This window comes from Heterocephalus glaber, unplaced genomic scaffold (assembly GCF_053883595.1).
Source record: "Heterocephalus glaber isolate CG9 unplaced genomic scaffold, H.glaber_assembly_v1.0 deba00001472, whole genome shotgun sequence".
NCBI lineage: Eukaryota > Metazoa > Chordata > Mammalia > Rodentia > Bathyergidae > Heterocephalus > Heterocephalus glaber.
This window is the reverse complement of record NW_028258315.1, coordinates 98,554,630-98,577,827: the sequence shown is the minus strand read 5'-3', so window position 1 is coordinate 98,577,827 and position 23,198 is coordinate 98,554,630. Positions and strand designations below refer to the sequence as shown.

General features: G+C 46.9%; 1 protein-coding gene and 1 long non-coding RNA gene across 13 annotated transcripts in view; one reads left to right on the top strand and one right to left on the bottom strand.

The window, feature by feature from the left end:
• Adamts9 (ADAM metallopeptidase with thrombospondin type 1 motif 9) overlaps positions 1-23,198 on the top strand; it is a 141,169-nt gene that overhangs the window by 82,090 nt on the left and 35,881 nt on the right. For 10 of the 12 annotated variants that reach the window (XR_002391439.2, XR_015439206.1, XM_013068095.3 and 7 more), the window contains 2 exons: positions 16,216-16,383; positions 22,892-23,065. Coding sequence is in view for 10 of the 12 variants with exons in the window: in XM_013068095.3 (XP_012923549.2) it covers positions 16,216-16,383; positions 22,892-23,065 (342 nt within the window). In the remaining 2 variants the exon portion in view is untranslated. The remainder of the gene's footprint in view (positions 1-16,215; positions 16,384-22,891; positions 23,066-23,198) is intronic. The other 2 variants (XM_087181635.1, XM_087181636.1) reach the window with 2 other exon arrangements.
• On the bottom strand, positions 6,166-22,894 carry LOC106008405 (uncharacterized). Its single transcript, XR_001182764.3, has 4 exons — positions 22,710-22,894; positions 8,596-8,667; positions 8,311-8,443; positions 6,166-8,139 (listed from the first exon to the last, which is right to left on the bottom strand). It is a non-coding gene; the product is annotated as an uncharacterized LOC106008405 (long non-coding RNA).

Sequence of the window (23,198 nt, the reverse complement as noted above, 5' to 3'; positions counted from 1 at the left end):
AAGAAAACTGCACTTGAAATTTTATTTACTTGTAATGATCTTAAATTTTAAGTAGCTGCCTGTAGCGCTGGCTACCTTATTGGACAGGACAACCACAGCCATCGGTATTATCTTTGGCAATAAATCATAAACTAGCCCGGATGGGGAGGGAAGCACTACGCCAGCACATACGAGGGCCTGTGTAGAGCACCTCCCAGCCAACGGCTGGCCCGCACTGGCCCTTCTTGTGTTGTGTGCCTTCGCTTTGCAGAACTACAATGGGTGTTCTGCCAGCTGGGCATTAGGGAAACAGGACAGTTTTTCAGAACCACCTGTCTAGAGAGTAGTGACTCCAGGGCTTCATCATAAAAACAGCTGTTAAAACACTCTCTCCTCTTGTGTGTCTCAGGGTTCAGCTTCAGCATGGCAGCAAGTTCACTTAAGGAGAAAGCATGTTTGCGTGTGTAGCAGGTTGAAAGGGCAACACTTGATTGATGGCTTTTGGGAGAAGGCAAAAGTGGAAAACAGCAGGTAGCCACCTTGCAGAAGCCGAAAAGCTAAGAGATCCTGACCTCTCTGAAGGAAGAGTTTTAGGAAGGCAACTTTTCATTCACTGAATCCAATAGGCAACAGCAGATTAGCTTCACAGGGCTGTGTTTCAAAGACACTTCAGAAGAATCCAAGTTGAGGCAGTGTCTCTTCCATCACTGTAATTGTCGTCATTTAACTTTGCAAGCCTTGTCGTCTGCAGTGTTAACAAACCCCTGAGTTTCTTCTCTCATACCTCATACTGTAGCACCCCAGAAATTTACATTCATCCCACAGCTTTGGCTGCAGATTGACTGATGATATCACCAGTTATTTTTCCCAGTGACCTGATAGGGACTTTTCTCCCTACAGGGCAACATTCTGCATTAAACTAGAACCCAGCAGGTGCTCTGTCTCCCAGAGGCACTTGTCAGTCTGTTTTGCCTATTCTCAGCCTAAGCACTAGAATGAGAGGTAATTCCAGGAATTCTCCCTAAGCCACTTTCTTCTGAAGTATTTCAGAAAGTGAATGAATTGATACTTTTAGTTGCTCACCCAAAAAAGAACCCCCAAAACTGATTTTCACCATAATCCTAAAGAAGATTTTTATTTTTTAATAATGGCTTATATTGTGGAGCATTTACTCTTCGTTAAGACTTACCCTAAGCACGTCACTCATACTGCCTGAGATACACCTCTGGGGTGGACCACTTAGTCATGGCAGGACTGGCATACAAACAACTTGGGTTAGGACCAGAATTTTAGTTTTAACTAAGGTCAAACATACTAAATGTATTGAAATGTCTTCAGACTCTTTCCTGAGCTGAAACCAATGACAGGAATTGAGCTCCCCTTTGCACTGTGGGACAGTCAGTGGCTTTCAGTTCTTTGTTTTTTGTCCTCTCCCTCTCCTTACCCTTATTCTCCCAGCCCTCCCTGTATCCCTTGGTCCCCGTGGCAAACAGTATTGGAATGAATGAATGGGCTCAGCTAAGCACAAGTTTGATCCTCATTATACTGATTTAGAAACCCAGAAACGAAACGACACGGGCTGTTCTATGGTGTTGTGTCAATAGTGATGTCCTGATTTAGAAAGTTAGGTGATACTTACATAGATAGGACAGGCTCCTTGATGTGCCGAAGCTAGGCTTTGTTTGATGATGGGCCATTCTGTCTGTGACTTTTTCTCAAACTCTTCAAGAAAAGACAAGATAATGCCCGATAGGAGAGGAGGGCAGTGGTAAAATGACAGTTGGGGATTCTAGACAGGGAAGAAAGGTCTTTTTGATGTTTTTGCAATTTTCTATAACTCAAAATCTTCAAACTATATTATTTTTTAAATTTCTTTAAAAAGCACAGATATATCTACAGTATGTGTTTTCTTTCACAAGGGAATAAAGAGTACATCTGGATCTATTCAGGACTTTAAAAACAATGACACATTTTAAGAAGCTGTTTTTAGTCCGGATTTGCACCCTAATAAAATGATAATAAAAGGAGTGGGTGTTACAGTCCTAGCTCCGCAAAAACGGCCTTTCCTTCTGTACCACTGCCCTTCACCATACTGTTCTTTCCTGGTCTCCTCCCCTCTTCTTCCCTGCACCCCCCTCTCTGCAACTGAAATGAAACCCCTTTGGGAATAGTGAGGTGTTTTGGGTTTTTTTTCTTCCTTTTTCTCACAGAAACCCTGACTTAGTTGCAAATCTTGCAATTAAACTCCACTACATAGCTGGTCATATCCAGTTGTTCCTTTTTTATCCACTGCTTCCCGGTCCAGATTCCTTTGAAAACTAAAGATATTTCCCAAAAATGTGTGCTGTTTGTATTTGTTTTCCTTGAGTCTCAAAACCAAACCAAACCAAAACCCCTCAGCCATTCCTGCACGCCTGTTGGCAGGATCTGTGAGGACAGTCCTCACTTCCCTCCCTTGGTCACGAGTCAGATGTGACACATCCAGGAACCCCACAGCGTCGGGGACGTGACGTCGGGGACGCGTATTCCCTGGAGTCAGGCCCCACTGTTAGGTGTGCGAATTGATTCCAGCCTCTTAGCTGAAGCCTCTGGTCTTCCTGGAGTGACGTGAGTCCCCACAGCTTCTGTCTATAAAAAAGCGCTTGTGCCGCTGCTCTGCACATGCGATTGAAATCAGGTCACTTCCGAGAACTTTGTGAAGGGCCCTCTGGGGACCTAGCGTGGTTCTTAACAACGGGCTGAATTTTACCACCACCACCAGATGCCCCGTGGACCTTTGGCAGCGTTTGGAGCGTTTGCGTTGTTACAGGCAGGAGCGGAGGTCCTGTTAGCCTGCAGTGGTAGATGCCGAAGTGCACAGGACAGTCCCCAACAGCAGCAATTGTCCTGTCTGAAACTTCAAAGTGGTGCCATAGTTGTGACCTCTGCTGAAGAGGAGGAGTCCCATTCAGAAATCAGAGCTGCAGGCTCTAGGGAATGACAGCGCGCTGCAGTATTTCTCCTCTCTAGAGTTGACTCTCCCATTAAACATTAAACATTAAAGTGAGAGCCCAAGAAGCCATCCAAGTCTGTCAAATCCAACGATGGGAGGTCTCCAGGTTGCCTCTCCAGGCTGTGAACTTGCAAACCACTGTGCAGCACCGCCCCTGAGGAGGGTGGGAGAGCAGGAGGAGGGTCTTGCAAATGTCCGCAGATGTGCCCGATAGGAGCCGCAGACCCTCCTCGCGGCAGCGTGGGGGAGGCGCCCAGTCTGTAGAGAATGGGCTGAGTGTAGGTGGACATTTCTCCGAAAACAAAGGCTCCTCCTCCGAATACTCGTGGCAGGGTTGTGCCATTAGCTCTGACTGTGCATATGATACAGGTTCCTTTTTAATTTCACACTTTAATCATCAGTGGCAGAATATGCAGGTCTATAACAATCCAGCAATACCTAGGAAGGTCAAGCTTGAGCACCAGAGTATTTAGGTTTCTCTTTGGGACACTCATTTTCCAAAGGATTAATAATAGCCTTTTACCTGGGAAGTGGGAGGCCACGCTTCTAACTGGATGCATAGATAGCGTTCACAGGGCGTTCCATGGACTTGAGTATGAAGCCAGGTTTCCCATCCTCAGCCCTGTTGGCGTCTGGGTCCAGATAGTTCCTGGTGGTGGTGGCAGTAGTGGCCATTGCAGGGTATTCACCAGTATCCTTGGTCTGTGCCCAGTAGATGCCAGTACCGAACCCTGTCATCTGTGACAGCCAAAAATGTTTCAGTCATTGCCAGATGTCCCCTGGTGTGTGAGGGATCCATCCCTCCCCCGTAGTTCTATGGCTTTCTTGCAGCAGAACTTTATCTTTTCATATTCTTATGGGAATTAGCTGGGCATAATCTGTAGCATTGGCCAAATATACTTGATACCAGATCACTGTATTTTAAGACAAAGAAGTCTTTATGGTTATAAAATAGTTCTCTTCCTCCTCTCAAGGAGGAGAAATTTTACGGACATCCCCAGCTATTGGTGTGCATTACCTCTTGTCACCTCATTCTTGTGCAGCAGAGGTAGCAGTGCTCAGGCAGTCAGCTTTTCCAGCTGTGGCGTCGGCTTGGCTTTTCTGTACCTGAGCTTCTGGGGAAGAGGTTCCTGAGCTCTGGCTTGATACCTTGTTTTCTCTTTGCATAGCTTTCCTGCTTTAGCAGGTGGAGATGCTGTGTATTTACCAGCTTCCAATCCCATCCCCCACGTGCGCGTGCACACTCAGCATGCAGACATAACGGCAAAGAACACGCCGCAGCTCTGGACTCCAGAAGGCAAATCAATCTCAAGTCTTCTTCTGAAGGTCACAAACAATGGCAGTAAGACCACAGTGGCTCCACAGTGGCTCCACAGCTTTCAGAGTGGACCAGAAGTCTGTTGTAGCAGAAAGGCACACAAAACAAACCCTGCCGCTGCACTGGCCACAGAAGTTCCACAGTGGGACTAAAGTGCTAATGAAATAATCCATTGCTCTGCCATGTCTAAACTTTATTTGATGGAAGACCACAGAAATTTTTTATTAAAATACAGAAATTCACACTAGTGTCCAATATAGAAGAGATACCCCTTTTCATAAGGCAAATAGGTGCCATCTCCCAGAATCAATTAGAACCTTAAATTGTTAGTGCACTATGTTAAAAGTCCTTCAGAATTATAATTAGAACTTTGACTTCCTTACCAGTGATTCTGGCTGTTAATTGAGCACATGCTGATCTTCAAAGAAAAACCCCTTGCAGCCACCCCTGACGGCTCCCGTGTCTGCACAACCGAGTTTCTGCACCCACAGCCACTGATGCATGGCAGTGAGGTCCACGTGACTGGTGTGCATCTCTGATGCAGCTCCTGAGGTGCCATCAGCAATTAGCTGGAGGGTCCTGACTGAAAGTGGAGACATAATAACGAAGATGCCCCTTAAGCCAGGCGTTCTGCATGTCTTCTTACTAATCCTTATATAATCTTTGCAAAATGGATCCTGTGACCATTATGCAGGTAGGAAGATTGAAACAGCGGAAGCTAAGCAGGTTTCCCAGCATCACATAGTCAGTAATTCTTGGATCCAGGCCTGATGGACTCCAAAGCTTTCCCACTGCCTCCTTTGAGAAGCTTCTAGAAATCCTAGTTCCGATTTCACACACACACACACACACACACACACACACACAGCCCTGCCTAAGTGAAAATTGTTTTAGCTGCCCCCCCCCCAAAGCTGAGTCCTTGAGATCCAAATGTTTCCGAAGAGTTTTGAGCTAGATTCTGGGTTTTGTTTATTTCACTTACCACGTCAAAGGTTACTGAATATTTGCATTTTTGAATTGAGCCTTTTTAAGGCTCAATTAAGTATGAAGCAGGTTCTCAGGGGAACTCAGAAATTGACTTGGTCACCTCTCATTCCCAGATAGGACCCCAAAGTGAGACAGCTTTCCCCGCATGCTGGCAGTGCCCCAGAAGGATGAAGACCAGTGTGTTTGCAAGGAGAGGGCCCAGGAGCTGAGCCAGGGCTTCCAGGGCTGGCTAGAACCCCGGGTTTTGATAGCAGTGGCCCCACTTAACAGACTGGGTGGGGCTGGCTAGTGGGCAGGAGGATGCTGGTGATTTCCTTCTATCAAGTTTACAGTCAGAAAATCCTGGGCTCAGTGTTGCTGTCATAGTCTGGGTGGCCTACAGCTTGAAAGCGTTTTTCTCAATGAAAGAGGAGGTCTTTTAAAAAGATGGGTGTCAAACTGAGACACTTTGTCTTAGGACAGAAGTGTGAATCTTCAGGGTTTTTTGCTTTTCAACATTCCCAGCCAGAATGGAGACAGAAAATACTGGGCCTTGTAGAATTCTCATCTGCTACATTTCTATGCTTTCTGTCTTCAGTCTGTAGATTACATTTTTCCATCTGGAAAGGGGTGTCACTCTGAGGGGACATCCCTGGGGAGGAGAAACAGCGTCGTGGAACACTCGGGCTGTTCGGTGGCATCAATGGCTCAGAGTGGGGCTCTCGTGCCCCTCTTCATGTGCAGGTGCTGGGCGCTGGGCTCCTAGTTCTGCCCTTGTCAGCTGCGTACCTGAGAGCACACTGTCAGACAACCTTCCTCTTAGATGTCCCCTGTGCAGTATTTAATCCTGCAGCTGTGAATTAAATATTAAAACACACGAGCCAGTTTTGGACTGAATGGACACCGGAAATTGAAGAGAGCAATAGTTATTTATTTGGTTTTTACAGTAAACTGAACATAGGGCAGAAAGCTTTGCAATCCTTAAGTATTCTGTGCTATAAGTGGCTCTGGGTTCTACTAGATAATATCCATGTGTGCATTCATCTGTAGCTGAGTGTTTTGCAAACACCAGACACTGTTCTGGGCACTGGGGATGGAACAAACACACAAAACCCGAAAACCCATCAAGCTTCTATCCTAGTAGGACAGCAGCCTATAAATAACAACCCAGAAGGAAAGCGAGGAAGGTGAAAAGCATTACAGGTAACACTCAGCAGGGAAAAGGGACAGGGACAGCACGGAAGAGGGGTGGGACTATTATTTTAAGGAGGTTTTCCATTCAGAAGGTGCAATTTGAACAAAGATATGGGAAAATACAAAAGCAAAGAATGTGCGCACCCGGATAGGAGTGCTGCCGGGAGCATCTGAGTGATGGGAAGACAGGGGTGGTGGGGTGAAGAGGGACAGGGTGTGCAGTTTAGAGGGAGGCAGCACAAAGGTGTCCTGTGGGCAGGACAGGAGAGGGGCACGCCCTGGGCAGAGTTTTGCTTTCACTTTGAGATAGAAGCCACTGCAGTGGGACTCGGTGTTGAATAAGAACATGAATTTGTTCTGAAAGGACGGCTCTGGCTTCTGAATTCAGGGAGGCTATAAGCGAAGCAAAGACAGAAGTAGGACTCACATGCAGTGGCACAAACCTGTGACCCTAGCTGCTTGGGAGGCGGAAGCCGAGGATTGTAAGTTGGCGGCCACCCTGGGCAATTTAAAGAGACCCTAGCTCAAAAATCGCTCAGTGGTGGAGTGGTTGCCTAGCATGTGCGAGGCCCTGGGTTCAAACTCAAATATGACACACAAAATGATGGAGGCAGGGAAATGTCTAGAAGGCCAGGCCATTGCAGCAACTCAGAAGACCACAGCAGCTCAGACAATGGACTGGGTGCATAACTACCACAGTCTTCTGCCTCAGTTCTTGAATTTCTGTTGGAATAACTCTCAGAGTAGTACAGGATCATTTAAATTTGCAGAAAACCATTGAACATAATTGTTACCACTTCTAAAGACAAGTCTTCCATGTTGAAAGCCATTGACACATTGGCTGGTTTTCGTTGCTTCTCACCGTGTTACTTTCATGGTGGTGCTTTTGAGTCTTCTTTATCAGTAGGTGTGGGGGACAAGGAGAGACAGGAAGCACTCAAATAATGCAGACTGAGAGGCACTCCGCCGTCTGAACTGTCAGCAAAGCAGTTGAAAGCTGGAGGGTGAGCACCTGATTCAATAATTGGTAAAATGCCCCTCTCCCCTTCTGTTTTGAGGTTAGCTCAGATGTTACGATGTTGGTTCAGATACTCGTGCACATCTCAGTCCTGGGGTGACATTACTTCCACCTCAAACCCAAGTGATTCGATGAGCGGCTTCCTGAAATAGGTATAAACTTTCGTCCCTTGGTACCTGGGGGATTAGTCCTAGGACCCCTGACAGATTGCGGCTCCACAGGTGGGAGTGCTCAAGTGTCTTTCAGAAAACAGTGCGTGCGTACAGCCCATGCGGTCCTCCTCGGTATGTAAAGCCATCTCCAGGCCACTTAGAACACCTAGCGGTGCTGCAAATAACTGTGCCCCGGATTGGTCGGATCTATGGATATGGAACCACCCAGGGACGCAGAGGCCAACAGCATGTGACAGCTGACCTGCAGAGACGCTGCTTTACCTGGAGCTCTCGGGTGGGAGGCCAGACAGGCAGTGAGCAGGACTGGGTGTGGCGATGAAATGCTGTCTGTCTCAGTGTCCTTCAGTGGCTGATGAACACGTGGACAGCTCTTTGGGAAGAGGATGTCCACGGGGTGGACACAGATCAAGCATGGGAGAGTCAGGAGCAGAGTGCACTGATGCCTTCCTGTGGGAACATTTCTGATGGTGACTGGCGTGTCGAGCTCTGAACTTGACTGCTGTGGACAGTAAAGAGGTGGCATCAGGTGGGGTCCCTGCACTCCGGTGCCTGCAGACTGACAGCCCCGGGTTGCCTTGAGCACCCCCACCTTCAAGCAGCGAGAGCCTGGCCACCGCCCCACCGGCCGTAGCTTCCCACTGGTGACTTCCTCCGGCGCTTCTTCACTCACCGGTGCACAGCTGGCACAGGCCCTGGGACCTGTGTCTCACCCAGCATCCTCCCTGCCATCCAGACTGCTTTCATACACGCTCCTGTGGCAGGCACAGAGGGCTCCTTACTCCACCTTCACCTTTGCCACTTTCCTGAAAAATGCCAATGTCACAATTCAGCTGAAGTCGGGTTGTACAATTTTGAAAGGGAAAGGATCCTATAAAAGTAGTCAGTGTGCTTGGGAATTGGGGGTCAGGGCCTGGTGATGGAACACACCCCTAGATATGGCCAGGACAGAACTCACCAGGTAAAGCATCTGCAGATTCTTTTGGCTTTCGGTTCTCTCTTGATGGGGAGAAACACCGGCATAGTCATACTGTTGAGAAACAAAAGCATGGGGTTTCACAGCTTGTGCAGCTCGTTTCATGTATGTCTACTGTTCAACCATCCTCCTCCCGCTGGTACAGACTTGTTACACTGTGCAGGTGGGGGAGGAAGCCCCCAGGGGGGGCCTGTGCTTCCTCATCCCTGGAGATGGGGGTGCAGAGCAGGAGCGCCGCGCTGCCCCTGCCTTGTGGGGTCCTGTCCCCTTTGTTAGGCAGGGCCACCTACTTGGCCCTAGAAGTGACTGCAGCCCTGAGTGTGCTCCAGGAGTTGATGTGTGAACCTCAGTCCTTCTCTGAGGCCTTTGTAGCATTGCGAAGGCAGAGTGCATGGGGCGGTGGGGATCGAGGGTGGCCCAGTGCCCATCCGGCTGGCGACTGCTCTCACATCCGCCCTCTTCTGTGGTGTTTCCTGGCAGTCTGTGCTTTCTCAGCTCCTTCACATGGTAATAAGTGCCAGGGTGGTCCCAGGCATACACAGCCATCAGGCAGGCTGTCAGCACTGGCTCGATGCCCCAAACTCACAGCCCTTGTTTCCCGGTGAAGCTGTCCCTGCTTTCCTCCTCAATATTTTGGTTTTTTGGTGGCCCTGTTTAGAGCCATTCTTGTTTTGTGAGAAGCCCTACAAAAGTCAACCTAAATGGGCTCACATGGCCAACAGGACACACGCTCTTGGGCAGAGGCCTGTGACCACTCCCGGGAGGAGCCTGGCCAGCAGGGCAGGGGTGGATGTGTGCTCCATAGCGGTCCTCACTGGAGCCAGCTCTGTCTCAGGGCATTCGAGACCTAGCGTCACAACACAAAGGAGAAGCAGAAGCAGTCCCAGAGATGAGAAGTATGAGCAGGAAATGATGGAGTGGAAAGAGATGCAGCCTGGGACATGGTATCTTTCTTGCTCTTACTCTGGTGAGAAGAGAGCATAAAAATCAGCAATCGACTATAGGTGAGGAAAGGGCCGTAGAAAAGTAACTTTAATGTTATGTCTGCTCTGTGGATTTCTCTGTGCCCTTTGGAAAGGAAAACACTTTGCTTATTCACCAGGGTAAGATTTTGCCAGACTAGATCCCACCTTTACCATCAGCATCTCTGTTAGAACGTTCATCTTAGACTACATTCAGTTGACAAATATTTTTAAACACTTATCTTTTTGGAAGTGTTCTTTTTGGAAACACATTGAGTAGAAGTGGTGGTGGTGGTGTTGAATAGGGATTATTTTCACGCTGTCTGGCCACCATGGTAGGAGCTTGGTTTGCGTGACCTCCATTGATTGTTGCCCGGCTATACTGCTCACGCTTGCTGTGACTGTAGAGAAAGAGCCGAGCCCAAGGAGGGTAAGTCACTTGCCCCAGTGGCACCAAGGTAAAGGGGCACCTGTGCCTGTAGCTCTGTCTGATGCAAGCCCTCTGCTGCCTTTAGAGCAGGACAAGGACCAGCACCCCACACACAGCCAGCTGCCATTGCTCGCGGACCTGAGTGTTGACTGGTGCCTTGGAGCCATCAGCCCATTCACTCCTGTTCCTGTAGACGCAGGTCCTCAAGGCCAGAAGTGCACAATCCTCACCTGCCTTTGCGCTGCCCCGCCCATCTCGCTGGCTCAGGGTGTGATGCCCAGCTTGAAAGGGAACCAGTGAGTGCAGTGCGAGTGTCTGTGAGATACATGGATGAGCCGAATGATCTCTGAGATTCCCAATGGCTCCACGTTTGAGCAGTTAGTGCTGAGTGAATTGTCTGGCCCAAAGTTACAGCCTGCAGCCTTCCACGCAGGCCCATGCCAGAGCCCTTCGCCAGGCCCCGGAAATAACAGTTCCCTACAGGACATCAGACAGACTCCAAAGGGTTAAGAACCTCTCAGCATGGTCAAGAGGAAAGCAGGTGTGGCTTCGACCAGCAAGAAGGAGGCTTTTAGTGTCTGTGACTGTGTATTTGCTTTTCATGATGTCTCCCTTCCTGAGGCACTTAGGGTAGGGAATAAGGTGTTGAAGTCAGAACTCTGAACAGCACAGCTGCTCTCCCTGGAGGGTTGAGGACTCAGAGCACACTGAAACCCTCTTAAGAGACATTTCTTGAGGCCTGTGCTTTCTGCCATTGTGTTGAGTAGGCAGAGAGGAGCAGCAGCCTGCCCTTCTACCCAGGTGCAGTTTAAGGACTGAAACGGAGACAGGCATGCTGTATGCAAAGCCTAACTAACTCTGCTGTTCCTGACTTTTTATCCTGGGCAAGTGTGCATTATTGGACCCTCAGTCTCCTTATGTGAAAAGAAACCCTGATAATACCAAGCCCCACAGTGCTTTGAAGATTAAATGACAAGAGCCAGTGTACTTAAGGCCTCCCGCCCAGTGTGCTGCTCACAGCCCAGATGATTTGCACTAGGTCTGCTCAACCTGAAAGAGTATCTTGGGGTGACCTTGCATCTAGAGGACTTGTGTCAGGTTAGTTCAACCTTAGTGCAGTAAGCCAGGTTCTAGGTGGCTCTTTATGAAAACAGCATTTAGTTAGTTGCGGTACACTCTGTGGTGTAGGTTGGAAGTTTCATGTGTTTGTTTGTTTCTGTAAGTTGCTGGCTGCCTACAGTGTAGAAATCATGGACAAATACATGTGGGTTGCTACGTTTTTTATGCTGTGACAAGCCCACATGGCTTTCCATTGAGCAGTGTTTGAAACTCGGACTCCTACGTCCATATGCTTTTACTTACATACTCTCCTTGATGGAACACTAGGTACAGGCAGGTGTCTTTTTGCCTTTCCAATAGTGTGACACTCGTATGGGACATCTCATTTGTCACTGTGATTGGCAAAGGCAATCTGGAACTGTGGAGGAAGCCCTGCATCTTCTTTTGGTCCCGGGGATCGAACTCAGGTCCTTATGCTTGTGCAGCAGGCGGCGAAACCACTGAGCTAAATCCCCAGCCCCCTGCATCTTCTTTGATAGCTTACTTTCCAGGGGAGGTTAAATAAAGTCAAAATGAGGGTAGGATCAGAACTTGTTGTTATGAAAAGATACAACCAACCATTATTTAAATGAAGCAATGTAGATGTTGCTTTCAGATTCTATGGAATCACCTCGGAAAGGCCTTGAAAAGTAATTAATACCATCTCCTGTCTCCAAACAGAGCTCTATCCACCCACCCCTAGTGGTGGTTAGCCACCTAACTAACCTCTAGAAGAGTCTTGGTTTAACTTGGCAGTGAGCTCTAGTGTCTAACCTTTCTCCTGGCCTTCCGATCCTCCTTACTTCTAACCTGTGTGAGCCACTCCTGTATCTGGAAGTATGTATCAATTGGCCACCCTCCCATGTGTACAGAAGCTCAGCCATGCAGGCTGTGGACCACCTGTGTCCATACATGACTCAGGGCTGCAAGGGCTGCCTGCTGCCTCCTCCTGTGCAGGAGGCATCGCTGTAGCCGGGCAGTCCTGGTCTGCACCCACCCTCCGGGCCTTCCTCCGAGCTCTGCATCTTAGCCCCACCCAGAAGCTTCCAGTCCAGGTTCTGGCACATTCCTGACCCCTCCTTTCTTACTTCTTCTGGGCTCCTCCTGGTGAATTTACCAGCTCTGCAGACTCCTTGCTTGGGATCACCAGAAGCTCTGGAGTTCGAGGGTCTCCTTCTCCTTGGGTCGTCAGCCCTTATCATCAGGTAGACACAAGCAGCTCGTTGGCGGCTTGATAACTAAGAAACCATGGCTTCAGCATAAGTGAGAGGAGTCCAGGGCAGCACACTGGACTCAAGTCCGTCAGGTGGTATCCACGTCCTTGAGTGGATAAGGACACACTGCCCACATCCAGAGTGTCATTTCCACCAGATGAGTTCCAGTGCAAGAATTTCAAACTCTTAAGCCTTCGTGGAAAGTTTTAGTACTGTCTGAACACTGTGCCACATTGCAATATCCCTTCAGTGGGCCTCACAAAAACAAAAGCTTGAAAGTCCAGACATTTGGGAGGCTGACCTTGGGCTCCTAAGTAAGCAGAGATTACCTTGTTTGAGAATTTTGCTCAAAGATGGGGGAAAAAATCAGTCTCTTAAATAAGTTGGGTTGGGGGCCGGGCATTTAGCTCAGTGGTTCTGGCACCTTCCTTGCAAGCGCAAGGTCCCGAGTTTGATCCCCGGTACCAAAAAAAGTTGGGTTGTTGCCTGAGAAGAAAAAGTCGAAGTCCTATGGGCAAACTAGGAAACTATTTCAGCTGCACAATTAAGGAATTAAATGTTCCCAAGAGCGAGACTCTCAGACATGTAGCCAGTAACTAACATGTGTTAGGTGACACACTAAATGTAACTATTATAGCTCAATGCATGTTGATATAAAAATCATCCTATGCCTGGGAAAAGACTGGAAATGAAAAGATGGAATTTCCCCCAGAATGAAAGAGCCAAAACTTGTGTTTATTTAATTATCAAAATGACAGCTCTTTCATGAAGCCACAATAGACCTATTAATAAACCTGTGAGGTTTGAAAATTTCCACGAACAGCTGCTTCTCCTCATTGATAACTGAGAAAGCATTAAATGAAGACTGTTTGCTGTCAGATTAGTTACCTTGAGAATTCCCTAATCACATTTAGAGCTTCGTAATTTCAAGAAAAGAACATGTGTGGTGAATCATGCTAAAGATTGCATTCTTTGTTCTAAGTCAGGTCCATTCAAGTCCCCAAATAAGCAAAAGGCACCTCTGTCTAGGTAGGATGCAGCTAATGCAGACATTAACAGAGCTTGGAGGCATCTTGTTTAGAAATTACTTCCATCAGTCTCCATTTCATCAGCAATAGAAGTCGGTGACATCAGTGAGACTCCTGGATGAACTACTGCCCCGGAAGTTGTGTACAATTTAACTGGGTTTTGGTTGTGCTCTTATTGTTCCCAACAGAAATGCAGACTTGTGCTGCAGCAGGTGGGAAGCAATATGCAGAGCACTGTGGCTGTACGATTTTGAAACATCACTTGTCCTCAATGCTATACCTAGGCCTGTTATTAAGCTTTGTTGATCTGTCGGGATGGTTAAAGAGATAATGCATACCAAGTCTTGGGGCACGGCCTGGCCCGCAGTGCTGTGAGAGAATTCAGCCTCTGCTACTTCTGCCTCTGTAGTGTGCTTTCCTTTAACCCGTGTCTTCCAATGCCTGTATCTGATTACTAAGTCGGCCTGTCCATCAACTCTCTGACCCCTTCATCTCAAGGGACAGCTTGTTTGAACTGTTTGTGTACTGAAATGACTGTCCCCAGGGCTAACTTGCTTTAAGTTCAACCAGGTTCATTTGATTACTGTAAGACAACTGTGTTTCTTCACTCTGATCAGGCAAATATCACCACCCATGATTCCATGTTCTCTATGTCCAACCCGTTTCCTACAGACAAATGTGTTTTTACTTCCACTGCTGTTTCCCCAGTATCCTCTGTGTCTTAACATGTGACAGATGTTACCCCATCTGCCCAGTGGCCCAAACCAGAAACCCGGACGCCTCCCTCGAGTTTGCCCTTTCCCTTTAACCCACAGTTGGTCCGTCAGCCTCTAGCAGCTCTGCTTCGCAAACACAACTCTTTAATTCACCAGCTTTCCCCACTGAGATACCCTGCACTCGCCTCTGGGCCACCGTGGCCTCTCACTTGTGCAGATCCAGTAGCTTCCTGGGGGCCCCTTGTTTCTGCTCACATGGTATTCATGTTTAGTTTCTGCTCAGTAGTCAGGTAGAGGTTTTGAAACAAAAATCAGATCATGTCTTACCCTGAACTAGAACTGTTCAGTGATTTCCCAAGTCCTTGCTGTGTCCTGTGACCATGGTGAGTCTGGCCCCACAACTGCCTCAGCGAGCCTCTGCCACCACCGCAGCCCTTTGGCTTCACAGTGCTCACCTGAACAAAAATCAAGCCCAGTACTGCTTTTGTCATCACTTGATTAGTGTTAATGTCCGGTGTGGGTCTCAAGGACTGTGTCAGTTTTATCATTACTTTAGCTCCAGTATTTTGCATAATTTCTGGAACATGGTAGAATAAACAATAAATGTTTGTTGAATAAACAAATGAAATCATCCCAATTTCAAATTGTGCCCTTATACTATTTTCTTGTTGAAGTAACATTTTAATACTAAAATTGGTCACAAATAAGAATTATCTTTGTGCAAGTCGCTAGACCACTCTTAGAAATTTATAGGAATACTTCTAAGAACTTCATTCTGAAAGCCTTGCAAAAGTATATCCCCAAGTCTTTATGCAAATCAGAACACTGTAAGTGGAAGGATGAATAGTTTTGTTTTGGTGTAGATGTTCAAACTGGACTCCTTCCTTCCATAATGTATACCATTAAGCTTTCCAGAATAGCTACTCCAAGTCATAGTATTCATCAGATGCGAGCTCAAATGAACGTTTCCCCCTTCTAAAGTGAAAAGTTAAAGCCAAGTGTGTTAATATTCATATTTCAGATTACCAGTTACTGTTGAAATTTTTATAATGGTTTGTGTTTTCCAACATGTCTGGCAGTTTCTGAATGGTGTAACTTTGAGCATGCCTGGTAATCATGTTGAATTAATGTGAGACCCCTCGTTCTACTTGGAGCTATTTATCTACTAGGCATAAAAGGGTACTTTGGAAATTTAAGCTAACAAAGTTAGTAGGAGAAATAAGAAATATTGAAATGTCACTTGAAATCTATTTCCATCGCATTTTCCCATTTTGTTCTTCATTCTTAAATTCATTTTCCTTTTGAAGCCAAGACCGTTATATTGGGAAATATAAAAAACCTGAGCCAGAAGCTTAGGATAGAGTGGTAATGACTTCTGTAATCGCTAATGAGGCGATGGACATTGAACGTCCCCGTGCACTCCTTGGGGCTGGCCTCTTGCCTGTTCTGCAAGAAGCTGTCATATCAAATTTTTGTCCAGACTCCATGGGCTCTTTGATTTTGAAACCTTTCTGAGAAACCTAATCTGAAATCAAAGTCAAATGTCTTAGATGTGGTCAGACAAGGTCACATTAGGCCCGTCCAGCAAACCTGCAGATCAGAGCTGAAAGGTAATGCCTTCCTCCTGAAATTGGCACTTACCTGCTAGCTTACCTTTTAGTTTCTAACGTGACTTTTTCACCTCTTTCCCAATGGACTAGGAAAAATCAGAGCTTTCTCCCTGGAAAATGCCTGAAGAGTTTTCTTAAATCATTTAATTAAAAAAATTGAACACAGTTGCATTTTGGAAATGGACCATCAGTGCATTCACAAGGCAGTGAATCTCAAGGCATTTTGTTGAAGATGTATCTTCCTGTTTGCTACTTGGGCTTCTTTCAGTGAAACTTGCATGATAATTTCAGGTTGTGAGCTTTATATTGGGGTTAAATTATCAGTATTTACCTATACTCTTGAGCAATGCCATACGAGATTGCTGCTGGACGCTTTTTCCAATGCCACTTCCTGCCCTGTCAGGTCTTGAGATATTATCCAAAATGGCACTAGAAAAAGTGTTGACTCTCATTCGACGTGATCTTAGCATCTCACAGCGCAGGTTTTTATCGAACTCCGTGTGATTAAAAGCAACAACAACCTTGCCATTGCTTTGTATTGCAGTGTTCTGTCTCTTGCGGTCGAGGGCATAAGCAACGAAATGTTCACTGCATGGCAAGAGATGGAAGCCGTTTAGAGAGTGAGCACTGTGGGCACCTTGCTAAGCCGCATGGGCACAGACGGTGCCGCAGAGGACGGTGCCCCAGATGGAAGGCTGGCGCGTGGAGTCAGGTGAGCACTGCTTCTCCTCTCCCCGCTGCTTCTTCCCTCCAGCCTCGTGGCCAACACCAGTACGTTCGCTTCTGTTTCTCTGCATGGTCTTGGCTTTGCCAGGGGAGCCGCAGACTGGGAGGGAAGAATGAGCAGCCAGACAGTCAGGGCAGCTGTGTGACCTTGAACGCGCGGCTTCAGCCCCAGAGCTGTGCCCAATACCTACGGTGAGGTGGCTTTGGACAAACTGTGGTAATAGGCATGAGGCATCTGCCACAGAGCAGCTCCTCAAAACTTGGCTGAGGGCTCTCATGATCGTCCACTGCTGGAAAAGCCAGTAATTCAGATCACACCGAAGCTGCCTGTGGTCCCCTGGCAGGAACTGAGTCGGAAATTACCTTGGAACTTCTTGAAGAAAAAGTATCAGAAAGTATTCTTCTGCCCATTTCCTTGTTTACAATAGAGATGGGGCGCTAGAGGGAGAGCTCTCGGAGGTGTGCAACCTTGTGTGATTTGTGTGACTGTCCCCAGCCTACTTCATATGGTTCCCACGAGGAGTTAATGCAGTCATGAATGCCAAGTGCTTCACTCAGGGTCTTGGGTGGAATTGGCTGTTTCGTTTGAATGAGTGTGATGTGTGTATCTGATGGGGAGGGAGGAGGGACCCAGGACACTGATTACAGCTGGATTCCACTAATTCTAAACATTTGGTGAGCTAGACAGAGGGGTGTGAATCTCCCTGTTGAACGTAGCGGACTTAGAAGACTCCTGTTCACATAGACGCACTCTCTGTCTGAACGCAACCTGAGTCATGGTGCCTGCCCTTCAGAGTGGACCAGGAGACCTCACACTACATTTTCTCTCCTTGGGCAAAGGTGTTGACCTAAAGTAACAAGGCTCGATTTTTTCTAAAATACTGTCTTCGTGCTGGTAGTTCAGGACATTCTCTGATTCAGCGAGGCTTTGTGTATCTCTCCTTCTCTTGAGCCATGGACAGCCGTGTCGATGATTCCTGGGAAACAGTGGAAAACTGAGTTCAAGGTGGCCACCTCTAGAACACATTCTTTCAGGGCCTGGATCTTCATTCTTCAGGGCTCTGGCCATGGCCCTGTTATACAGGGAGGGAACTCCAGTCCAGTATGACTAATGGAAGTTCTTCCCAAAGCCCGAAGTTTTCTGAATGCCCTGAGCTGGCATCACCGTCTTCAGTCACATCCCCTCACAAGTGTGAAATGAAGGCGCCTTCCCACCCCACACTGGAGGCTTGTCCCCCTCCAGGCCCTCAGCACAGTGAAATGGGGGTGGATGGGGTTTGTTGTGCTTTAACAACAAAGGCTGTACCAGCCCTGCACGTCTCCCTCCGGGTTGCCTAAGAGACCGCATTCAAGGCACTGTGTCACGGGCCTCATCCTGCTCAGTGGCTTCCAGGGACCACTGTCTTCTGGTAACTCTCGGCCCTTTTACTTTCGGAGCTGTTTGTTTCCTGCAGAAGCCTGCGGCTAACATTATTTAATACGCCACCCTAACTAGCTTGCCCTCTTGCAGATGTTAGTTCGGTTGCTTTATATTGTGTTCCATGGTGTCTACTTATCTATTTGCCTTTCCCCTGAATATTCTCCTCGGAGCAAGTAAATGATGCTCATTTTATTTTATTTATTTATTTTTTGGTACCAGGGATCAAACTCAGGTCCTTGCACTTGTGTAGCAGGCAGCGAAACCACTGAGCTAAATCCCCGGCCCTGCGATTTTAAATCTTGTTGTTTTTAGGGTGGGGTGGGTACCCGGGATCAAACCTAGGACCTTGTGCTTGCGAGGCAGGCGGTGGAACCACTGAGCTAAATCCCTGGCCCCCAGTGATGCTCATTTTAAAGGCCAACGTATTCACTAACGTGACAGAATCTTTTGCTCTTTATTGGTAAACACAGAGTGAGTTTTAAGTGCAGCATCCTGTGATCTTGTGGGAAGCTTAAAATTACTTACAAAGCTGGATGATTAGGTTTAAGCCCTGGGGGTTTTGCAAACAGAAGGTAATAGGATCATGGGAATGCCTCCCCAGAAAGAACCACACCTGTTCAAAATGATTGCTTAGGAAAGTCACCACCTTTGGGGAAGATGCAAGTAAACACAGTGATGTAACGGTGCATGGCCAGCTTCATAATGTCCCGATTTGATTTAGAAGTGAATGATAAAAGCAGCGAGATGAGGTGCAGCATGAGTAAAACGTGATTTGTGTACTTTGGGAGTGTACCTGAAGGTATTTTAGACCCAGTGGAGGATGGACAGTCTGCATGCTTAAAGACTGATACCTTACCATAAGCCCATGACGAACAGGAATAGCCACGAGGCGGTGACATTAAGCAACAGCAATGACTGCCTGTTTGTAGCCATTTTGAGATTTTGCCTCCAGGCTTTCTGGGTTTTGCTAGTAGCTGTATTCTAGCCATCCTGTGTCATGGAAAGAGGAATAATAAGTGCATTTTCTTATAATGTCCAAACGTCTGGTGATAATAAATATATAGAATGTGGGATAAGAGGCTTATCTTAACAGTCTCTAAAATTTGGTGTTTTGAGATTTACAGTGGAGTGTTAAATTTCAACATCTTTTGAAATCTTGAAGTTCTACAGGAAATCAGCTGGGTTTGGTTTGGTTTGGTTTAACATCCTCACCAAAGTCCTAAGGGGTTTTTATTGTCTCAAAAGTTCATGTTCAGTTTGTCTGGATGATTTTGATCAGGAGCTAAAGGATGCCCATGAAATTTTCAGACAAAAATCACCATCAGATTGTTGACTCAACCTGAGAAATCGGAAGGCTCTGTATTCTCATGATCCAGGGTACAAGGAAAGGATGGCTTTGGTTTGGTTTGGTTTGGTTTTATTACTGGAGATCAGTATTAAAAAGAAGAAATGACCAGATTAGAATCTAAAGGGTAACACCTCATCGTTCTCCAGCAGGAATCCTCTCAGCCAGCCTTTCGTCAGTCCCGAGATGCAGCTCTAGCTCACGGTTTAATGCCTTGTGGATAGCATGGGCCTTACCGACGAGGACATTCGTGATCTAATCAAACCCAGATGGTCCCCTATGTGCTGATGCAGAGTGTAATGATATGTCTTGCCATCAGTGGTGTCCGAGAGTCAGTGCAATGAGAATCAATTTTAAAAGCTCTCCAGTGCTGATGGTGAGATAGAAACTGCCGAATGGTCACGGCTTCTCTTGTCAGGACCGTGAAAGCCGCAGCGCCATGGGGTCTGAGGCTCGAGTCTTCTTCTAATGTCTGATGGAGAAGTGCGGCAGCTGTGTGCCTTGTGTCCTTGGAGAAATTAAGGAGACCATAGTCACATGGGCAGTGATGAGGAGAGCCGCTGCAGCGATGTCTGCACTCCCTCCATTCAGCTTGTCTGAGCCGTGCGCACCAGTGGTGCACTGTTTGGACACAGGCTTCACACCCACCCTCTTGCTGACATGGTTCACAAAAACTACATCGTGTCAGCGCCACATTTCAAAACTGGGAGCCAGACCCTAACCCACAGTAGCTATGCTTCATTGCCTAGGAAAACGTTTTCATTTGATTCCCTTAGTATGTTTTTGCTTGAGCTAAGGTGATTATCCGTGTCCTTCACTTTATTTATGGCGCATCTACCTAAAGGCTTATTAGGCGATAGAAAAGCTATTTTAAGGGAAATACTTAGCACAGAGCTAAACCCTGACCTGGGAGTAATTTTGTACCCCATGGGACAATGGACAATGCCTGGAGACAGCTGGGCTGTCACAGCTTGTGGTGAGGGGAGCTGTAACTGACATCTACTGGGGTGCAAACCAAAGACACAGCTAACACCCCTCCGTGCACAGCATAACCCCCACAACAAAGAGTTCCTCAGGTGAGGAACCCTCCCATAGTATGGCTTAGTAAGTGCTCAGTAAAAGTTTGCTCTTGTTACTGTTATTTATAAAAATGGGTTTATATAGTTATTTTAGAAGCTAATTTCCGCTTTAAAATAATGCCATTACCATAATTTCAGCAGTAATACCAGAAGAAAAGTATGTAAAATTCTTTTCTAGGTTTTCAAGTGTATATTATGATACCCCAGACATCAGAAGTTCCATAGATAGTCTCTTTGCCTGTGGAAATAAGCACCAAGCTCTCCCCACAGGCTGAGTTCTGCACATCGCCTTGCACGGCAGAGCGAGATGCTCCGTAGTTCGGAGGTGAAAGCACCTTCTTTCAGCACTGCACAAATACACTGTGCTAGGATGGTGGGGACCACATTAGTAGAGGCTATGCAGACATCTTCCCCCACAAAGTGACTAAAAGGTGTCCCCAACGAGTAGAAAAATTAAGCACATAGGCATACACACCATCCCCACCCACAGGCTCACTCGGCAGTCCTCCCGAAGCTGTTTTAGTCATGGCTTCTGGCACAGATCTCTCAGAATTCACCATGCAAGGTGGCCTGGCCCTGTGTCAAATTGCTGCCTCCCACGAGACAGCCTGGGAAGAGTCAGTGAGCACAGACAAGGAGCGGAGCCAACGCGATGAGCGCGTCTCACTGTGAGCAGATTGCTGTGATGGCTGTTCCAGAGCAGGCGGTGCACCTTGCTGTGTATTTAAGTTGTGCTCCAACTCCTGACGGTGCTAGCTCAAAGCTGGCTCTGACATAAACAGCAGCAGCCGGAACAACGTATTATGTAATTGAAACTTCCTGTGTCTTAATTTGTCCTTTGAAAACTATTGAACATATGAGCACTGATTTTCTAAAATTTTACGTACTCGTGACTCTTGATACCTTACTTTCATTGAACCATAAGTCAATGAGCCATAAGCCTCAAAAAGAGGCTTCATTTACTTAATAGCCTAAATAGAATTATATACTCTAAAAGTACTTAAATTTTTAATTTTTCTTTAGGTTACCAAAATATTATGAAATGCTGGACATATATCAACTCTATGGCAGACTTAAATTGTTTGCAATGCCATGATTCTTTCTTTGTGTTTCTGATTGGATGCCATTATTCCAGAAATATACTCTTATATTTATGAGCCCAATTCAAACAGCCAGAGTGGTGGTGGCAGCTTGTGACTTGCTGTTGATGGTTGAAGTTGTTGGAACATTTCTGTTGTTTGTGAGGTAACTCTCACGTGCTACAGTTCACTTTTTTCCCCCAGTGTAACCAGTGAGAAATATTATTCATGACACTCTCATGGCTATCAAATGGCCATTCTCTGGAGACAGGGCCATCACCGGAGAACAGAACTTCCCATTCCACCCAGGACGTAATCTCTTTAGAAGTCTGGTTTCTTGTAAGTCACAGACTCATTCAATCCAATTAATATAATTAAACCCAAACAATACAGCAATGTTGATCCGAAATATTTTTCTCTCTTCCTCAAAGCTTTGATGTGAGCTGTGAGCCACTCCTGGCATAGATTCATCTGAAACACTATAATTTCTTAAGCTACTCTCCAAAAAGTATCACCCGTTTCCTTAAAATCTGAACTAGAGAGAAGCGTCAGGGTGTGCTTTTTGGTAGGGAATTCCCATCAGCCCAGGGAAGCTGGCTCCTGCTGCAGATTGGACAGGAATGTCTTTCTAGTTTAAAAGAGCTTCATCCTGTTCTTGAATATAGGACTAATGTATGCTAAACTTGCTTAACACCAGACAAAGTAATGGAGCTGAGCTATCACAAAAACCCAGTAATAATTCTTAATAGCTAAGTGCTATAACATGCTCTTTTTTCTAATCAAAGGTTGTCTTTATCTCTCACTGTCAAAACCTTAATAAAGACAATGATTCTAGGCCTGCCCATAAGTGAGATTATGTAGCCCAGCAATGAGGAAACCATTAAACATTAATTTAGAGGAAAGTTAATTGGAGATTTAATATGGTGTTTTGCAACTTGGTCAACAGAACATTTCAGCATGCCTAATAGTGTTTTTCAGGGGCCGAACACAGAAAGCCCAAGGAAATGGTTTTTCTTGTTGGTTTTTATTCCTTGTATTTTTAGCTGCGGTTGTAAATAAACCTAAATACTTTAGTGAATTCCATGGTTTAAAAAAATTCTGTGTCTCCAAAAATAGGAGCAAGAACAGGAAGAGGCTAGAGAAAGCGATTCTGCTTCAGCGGCCTCACCTCCTTGGGTTGTGTCTTTAGCCTGCCAAGGCATTCGTGCACAGTGGTATGTCTCCCATGTTCAGGAAGCTCACATTCTCCAGGACAGAAATGATTAAGCATTTTCCTTTCATGTGGCAGTGTTACTTCTAGGTTGTGCTAAGTATTTCATCACAGTCTCTCCCGACCTCTTCAGCCCTCCGAAATCCTGAGAACTCTAGAGACCCCAGCAGTCAGCTTACCTGCCTCCCTCAGCAGCGCTGATGAGCAGTGAGCTCAGGTTTCAGACCGGACTGTGCTGTCCCTTTCAGTGGTGACAACCGTACACGTCATGGGATTGGGTGGGACAGCACTTCCCTCTGCTGCGACCTTCCTCTCCCACAGAGGAGCCCCAGCACCCACTTACGATGTCTTGTCTCCTCAGTGCTCTGTGTCCTGCGGCCAGGGTGTACAGCAGCGGCATGTGGCCTGTCAGGTCGGAACACAGAAAGCAGCCAGAGAGAGCGAGTGCAACTCGGTCACCAGACCAGAGGCGGAGCGTGCCTGCCCAGCCCCGCCGTGCCCCCTGCACACTTGGAGGGCAGAGCAATGGCAAGAAGTAAGTAGAGCTACGCGGGGCACACCTGCCGCGCGTGGCTCCACCCTCCCAGCATCACACCGCTCCCTGGGAAGCCAGGGAGGCCATGAGCGCAGCCCGCCGGCTCCTGCCCAGGTGGGCTTTCGGCTCCCTG